Here is a 7,036-nt window from a genome sequence, read left to right as displayed (position 1 = left end):
GTAGGATGACGTTATTCATACATGCATTTAGCTTTGTTAATTCTTTAGTTGTAGACGACCATACGAAAGTCCCTGGACTCTTTGTTGAGTCAATAAAGAACGTATAATACAAAGCTGGTGTGTTACAGAAGAAATTATGGCACAGAAATGAACCATGCGCATCACAACCATATAAGAAGAAAATTGAAGCCGAAAACACGACGCAAGCATGACATCTGAAATCGCACAAGACAAAAGAAAGAACTAGGCTCGATTTTTAAATAGAGGTAGCCGTTTTCCCCTGACTACACCAGCTGTCTGCAGCAGAGTACAGCACAAAAACACCCAACCCAATAACAAGCTACGTAGGAACGACATGCATATTCAATTTTCTTAGAAACTGCCATAATTTCTGAGTGGTAGATGTTGGTAAATTCACACTGTTTAAGGTGAATAACGCTATACATAGATTATGTAAATGCTGAGGACATTTGCATAATTAGTTATGAAATGTTAAAATGGAATTCTGCCAAAGGATAGGAAAACAAGTGTGCTTTTGGAATTGATTGGGTGGGCGACATCCACAGATTATACAATTCAAGAATTCAACATTTATCAAAGTGGCAAGCTAAAAGGTGGTCTTATGGTAAGGGTTGTTGGTCCGAAGGTTCTACATTTGAATTCTTGGCCCCAGTGCTGTGTCCATGAGAAAGACACTTCTATTTTCTCCCTTCAGTCATGTGAGGAAATGAGTACCTAGCTTCGGTTAGGGGCGTCCTCTAGGATGGGACGTAAAGCCGGAGGTTCGGTGTTAACTTAGGGTCAGAACTTGAGTACGTTAAAGATCCCACCCCTAATATTCTATCGAAAAGACGTACTCTTTTATTGAAAAGATTGGTCCTTCCTGGTGTGAGTGGTTCATAGCTTACAGTCTGGTCTTAGTCTCAGGGTTGACGTGTTGAAAAAGCCATAGAGTAACATGACAATCTAAATGCATCTGTATAGCCGGTATAACCGCACTTCGGCGTAACACACCAGCTTCACAGGCCCGCGGCGCGGCGGCAGCTAGCTATATCACACCGAAGGACTTGTTACTCACAATCTTTGCACATTTCATTGCAGTTGTTAAAAGCTTTCTAGTGACGATGCCCCAACTGTCCGTGGTGGCAACGAGCTCCACTCTACGATAGAAGTAGATAAGATAAATGTAGTGAATCTTAATAAATGAACAACTACACTTACCGATGCGCAAAGCGCGTCTTTCTTCCAGAGTCTGTTTTCCACCGATGTTGTCGCTGCAGCAGTCTCCGGTTATATGAGTGAATCTATGATATTACTGTAGAGCTGCATCACTAATCAGACCCTCTGGCGATGGCACCAGATCATATTCGGAGCGCTATTGAACAAAACTCCATGACATTTCCTTATTCCGGCATGCAGGGAGTATCCAAAGAACCATCTTCAAAGCTTGGTGTCAACAACCTCATTCACATGGCTTTTGAAGCAACACGCGTGCACTTTTTCCGGTATCTTGTTGTCGAATTGAATATTTAACCAACTGGATACAGAACTGCATTTTGACTCGACTCATCGAAATGCTGAGCACTTTGTGAAAGTAAATAATCATAAAGAACTACAAATGCACACACCTGAATATTTTTATAGCATGACATGATCTAGTTTTATCCCTGATGGTTTCTTTAACGTGCTCAATGTGTGCCTTTCTTCAAATACGTATACAGGACCTCCTGCTTAATGTCCCGTCCAAGAGGACGTCCCTAACCGAAGCTAGGTATTCACTTTCAACCGGAGTCTACTGAGGAAATGGGTGTAAAGCGCCTTCCCCAACTGTTCATCATTAAGGCCCGCTGGAGATTCAAACCCAGAATTTGTATCCTACATCAACAACCTTAACCACTGGACCACTCTGCCACCTACTTGTTCAACACTTCCTCTCATTTTTGTAGCCTGGGTGCCATCCTCCTCCGTGGATTCCGCCGGCTCCCTATAATGTCGTAGCCAGCGACATAAGGGAGCCGGCGGAAACTGTGGAGGAGCTATCATGTCGTAGCCAGCGACATTAGGGAGCCTGCGGAAACTGTGGAGGAGGATGGCACCCAGGCTACTCATTTTTTTTCAATAACAACCGAATCCCCGTATCGTCTTTCTGGTCAAAACATGAGACGGAACTCTGGTTTTGTTTTTTCGAGGCCCTCGGCAAAGACAAGACGCAGGAACTCCCTACATCCTGATTATATTTACTATAGCTACCCGCGTCTTTCTCCGTCACTTTCATCCATTAAGCATGTTGTATTTTGCCTGGAATAAGAATGACATCTTCCAAACGACATCTCCGAGCATATTGAGCTGATTTTTCTACAGAATTTAATGTCGGAGGACAATTTTGATTCTGAAAGTACACGCGCGTCATGTCTTGTTCTACTTCTTCGCGTGAAAGTCGGGGAATAAAGCGTGATAAAATAAGCCAAAAACAGCAACTGGATATGATTTTGGACACGGTCAGACGTTTCAGGTAGCATCCATTACCTTTCGCCAGTGACACTATTAATTGATATGCAAATAAGTGAAGACAAATTTTTAGAAGTCCAATAGGAAATAAAGTTAGACAACGTCTGACAGTTTCCAAAATCATATCCAGTTGCTGATTAATTGTTTTTTGGCGTATCTTTTTACGTGGATGTCTAACCTTTACCGACGTGACAAAATCAAATCAAAACGCCATCCCACCCATTTAACCTGTAGCATGGCCTGACGTCACTGATCATGATGTGACGCCAGCGTTCAATTCGATTTTAGTAGGTTTGCCACAGATATCCGGCCTCAAAACGACGGATATTGCACTGATTTTACTTGGTCGAGGGTCCATGCAGATTTTGCGTCCGGTTTTACATGTTATGAGCAGGGATTCGGTCAGATAGCTTTGATTTTTTTAAATTGATTTATGACGACGCAATGGCGATGTTCAAATTGTCACATTTAAAGACAAATTTTAAACGTGGTGACTTCATACTCAAGTCCATGGCGTATGCTCGTGACATAACAAATGACATGAAGTATGAACAAGCAAAGCATAAGCACGCTATGTAAAATATGACACATAGTATCAAAAGCGTGTAAATGAATGCATGAAAATGAAGAATGTCGAATATATCTACTATTAACAGTGTCGAAGAGTGGAGAACAGTGTGGCCTTTCTGACTCTATCTTCTACTGTACATGTTCTTTTTCTTCTTGATTCTTAATTTCAGAGATTCTCCGTACAATTTAGCAGGTTGTTTAAGAGGTTGCTTAGGTGGCAGACCAGCAGTTGCAAAATACACACAACATGATTTGTTGACATTAGATACTACATCATTATTCATCGCCCACTCTGAGAAATGTTTCCTTGATGTCCTTCCCACGGTAGTTGACGGCAGTACAAGAGTACGCCCGTGTCCTCCGCCCTGACTCTCTAATTAGGTATTATTATTTTAGGTGTGTTAGGTATAATTGTTAGGTATTATTGTAGACATTTTAATTCACTGATCCAAAGTGTTTAATCTGTCGATTCAGACGTGATTGCGACTTGTATTAATGGCCCTACTATGAATGATTTATGTTATTGTAAAGAGCATCGAAATTCAGCCTTGAACGTCCCGCGGCTGCCAGTCATGTTCTTGTTGATACAAATAAACCAATAAACACTATCTTCTACTATCCACCACCCACTCTGAGAAATACCTCCTTGCTGTCCTTCCCACGGTAGTTAACGGCAGTACAAGAGTACGCTCCTGTGTCCTCCGGTCTGGCATCGTCCAACACCAGCGAGCCGTTTGCCTGAACCTCCAACCTGGGAAACCCTGACCCTACCGCCAGCATCGCTCCCGTGGGCGTGGTCCAGAAAAACTCGGCTTCGGGACAGCCTGAGATGTTACAGTTCAAGATGGCTGCCTGCCCTTCGTCGGTGTAGTTGTCGCTACCGCTTGTGTCAATGGACGGAGCCTCTTCGTGATCGCAGTTACAGGTCATGTCTTCCAAGGCGACGTCTTTGAGATACTTTCCCTTCAAGTGGGCCGGGCTACTGCAGACCAGGTAAGCGTTAGGTGGGTTGACCTGGTTGCGAAGCCATGTGGCGAAGCCTTTCAGTTGACAGTCGCAGTTGAACGGATCGTCGCCCACGGTCAAAGTTAGAAACTTCGGAAGCCCGTCTACAATCTTCTCTGGCAGGAAATGCAGCGGATTGCCTTCGTCCAACCACACTCTGGTCATGTTTGGGAAAGCTCGCGCGGTGAAAGCGCCTTCCTCTATGATGCGAATCTTGTTGCCTGACAGATTCAGAAGATCTATTGCCATGTTGTCAGGAAAAGAGTTTGGTCCAACGTACACCAAAGCGTTGTCGTCCAGGGCAGGTATATCCAGGCAAGGTAAGCCCGCTAGCGCCGGAGCCACGTGTAAGATGTTGGTGAAGTTGTTTCCTCCAAGTGCCAGAAAGAAAAGTTTCACCAGGCCATCAAAAGTACCAGGCGAGATACGGCTCAACTGGTTGTACGACAGATACAAGTCAGTCAGCTTGGTTAAAGCTTTGAAAGTTCCAAGCTTTAGTTCCGTGATGTTATTATGATCGAGGTACAAGTGCGTCAACTGCGGAACGCACGTGAAGGTATCTGGGGACAGACTGACCAGTTGGTTGTATCTGAGAGAGAGAAGGTACAGGTGGTCCAATCCGCAAAACGCCCGAGGGTCCAGTGTCCCGGCTGACTGTAGACTCGTGACGTTGTCCAGGGTAAGTCGACGCAACCTAGATATCATGATAAAAGAGGGAAATTAATATAATACAAGATCTGGTCGTGAAAACCAGGTCTTGAGTTTTCAAAAGTAGCCGTGGTGCACAAAGAGACTTAAGGAAAGTAAATGATTTTTACACATGGTGAAATGAGAATGACAGCTTGAGTAACATTCCTGTTCTAGAGATCGTTCAGATATGAAACAAAAACATGTACATGTATCAGCATTATACATTTTAATTATTGACACATTGTAAGCCAGTGGCCCCTCCCCATTTCAGCCATGATATGTCCTTCCTACATAAGCAGGATATGTAAAAAACGAACCTGGTAAGATCAGAGAACTGTCCGGCATGCAGGGGTTCTTCAACAGGGTTGTTCTCCAGTTCCAGTACCTGTAGTTGGGCTGCGTCTGCCATGTTGGAGGGAAAACTGCTGAGACGGTTGTCCTGAACGTAAAGTTCTGTCAGAGAGGTAAGTCCTGTGAGCGAGATGTCTACAATCTCGTTGTAGCCGAGATTTAGCTGTTGGAGACTTTTCAGGTGACTAAGGACTCCCTTCTCCACCACAGAGATTTTATTCTTGTCAAGGAACAGGTTTGCAAGGGACGGGAGACTGCCGAATGTTGCGTTGTGGATAGAGTCCAGAAGGTTAACGTTGTTGGTGAGCGTGAGCGCCTTCAAATCGGGCAACTCCCCGAATACGCCGTCAATATTGGTGAGCATATTTTGCTGCAGATCCACAGACTGAAGTCGATTCAACCCTACAAATGCATCTTTGTCTATCCTGCTGATGGTATTGAAGCTGAAAGTCAATGACTGGATATTGGGGGAACCAGAAAACGCTGTTTCAGAAACAGAGGTGAGCATGTTGTTCATTAGCAGTATGCTTTTCAAACGGGGCATGCCCGCGAAAGCTCCAGGCTCGAGGTGAGAAATGTTGTTCTGCCAAATGTTGATCATTTCGAGAGTAGGATGATGACTGAACAGTCCAGACCGAACCATTTCTAGGAGGTTGTGCCCACCGTCAAACGTCTGGAGGTGTTCCAGCCCCTTCAGCATGCCAGAAGGGAACTTGGAGAAAGAGCAGTTGGAGATACTGAGGTCGGTGAGGGTGGGCACAACAGAAAACGTCTCCACGTCCAACTTCGTCAGTTGCACGTTCCAAAATATGCGTAGGGACGTCAGCACAGGCAGACGACGGAAATCACCTTCTTGCAACTTTGTGATGTTCGTGAATTCTGAAACGATGCAAAAAAAGGTCAGACATCAGGGTATTGAGATACACAAGGAAACTGTGCTTCAATTTAAAACTTTTGTTCCAACACAAGGAATTGTTCTCGAAAGCTCTAATTGAGAACAGTGTCTTGTGTTGAAACAAAAGTTTTGACTTTAAACATGTACATCCTGGGCGGGATGCCCCATATGGGTAACCTGGGTGCCATCCACCGTAGTATTCGCCCGCTCTATAATGTCGCTAGCTTACCTGTGGTTTGGCCCAGTACGAAATAGATGTAATCATGTAACTACCAACACAGATGAACTTTGATTTCATGATGATATACATACAACAATTGATACATACAGCATTTTTAAGAACAAAAATGTTTGAATTGACAATCAGACTACAAAAGACCTTGCATAATCCTGTTTTTATGCTGTGCAGTCTGTTGATAAATGGCTAGCATAATCTCCTGTGTCTGGTATTGAATGCGTCAGTGGTGAACAAACATCTAATCTCCAAGCAGATCATACGGTGGCAAGGCAGTATTCATTGACCATGGGGACACTCCCCTGGCCAATGGATACTGCCTTGCCACCGTATGATCTGCTTGGAGATTACAAACATTATATACATTTTCCCATGTATACATGCATACCTATGTCCAGGTACGTTGTGTTAGCTGGGAAGTCGGTGGGGACTCTGGTGATGTTCCCCCCGCGGCATGTGACGATGGTGCTGGTGTTGTTCTCCCCAGGATAACAGTCACAGTACTCAGGACAGAGCGAACCCCGGGCGACAGCCGCGACCAGGCACAGTACAGGCAGGGTCTGATACAGCTTCATCGTGGTACACACGAGCTAGGGAAGCGATACATGTCCGTCAGTGTACCTGTTAAACTTTTTTTTATATGCCAACATTACGGCACACTCAAGTTATATCAACTGCCCCAACACAGAGTATAAACACAGGACAGGATCACTGCATGAAAAGAGGGATTTACCAATGCTGGTAAATACCAGGTAAGTCTGGTAATGGTTGCTTAAAGCAAC

The 7,036-nt window shown here is 44.4% G+C and overlaps 1 protein-coding gene across 1 annotated transcript; it reads right to left on the bottom strand.

The window, feature by feature from the left end:
* Positions 1 to 3,663: 3,663 nt before the first annotated feature.
* LOC109466810 (carboxypeptidase N subunit 2-like) lies at positions 3,664 to 6,829 on the bottom strand. The gene is made up of 3 exons (XM_019764649.1): positions 6,643 to 6,829; positions 5,091 to 6,003; positions 3,664 to 4,777 (listed from the first exon to the last, which is right to left on the bottom strand). The coding sequence occupies exons 1-3, from the start codon at positions 6,827 to 6,829 to the stop codon at positions 3,694 to 3,696; spliced, it is 2,184 nt and encodes a 727-aa protein (XP_019620208.1). The 3' UTR covers positions 3,664 to 3,693.
* Between the last annotated feature and the right edge of the window lie 207 nt (positions 6,830 to 7,036).

Source organism: Branchiostoma belcheri, unplaced genomic scaffold, assembly GCF_001625305.1.
Source record: "Branchiostoma belcheri isolate BF01 breed outbred unplaced genomic scaffold, Haploidv18h27 scaffold17, whole genome shotgun sequence".
Classification (NCBI taxonomy): Eukaryota; Metazoa; Chordata; class Leptocardii; order Amphioxiformes; family Branchiostomatidae; genus Branchiostoma; species Branchiostoma belcheri.
This window is presented reverse-complemented; position numbering and strand designations above follow the sequence as displayed.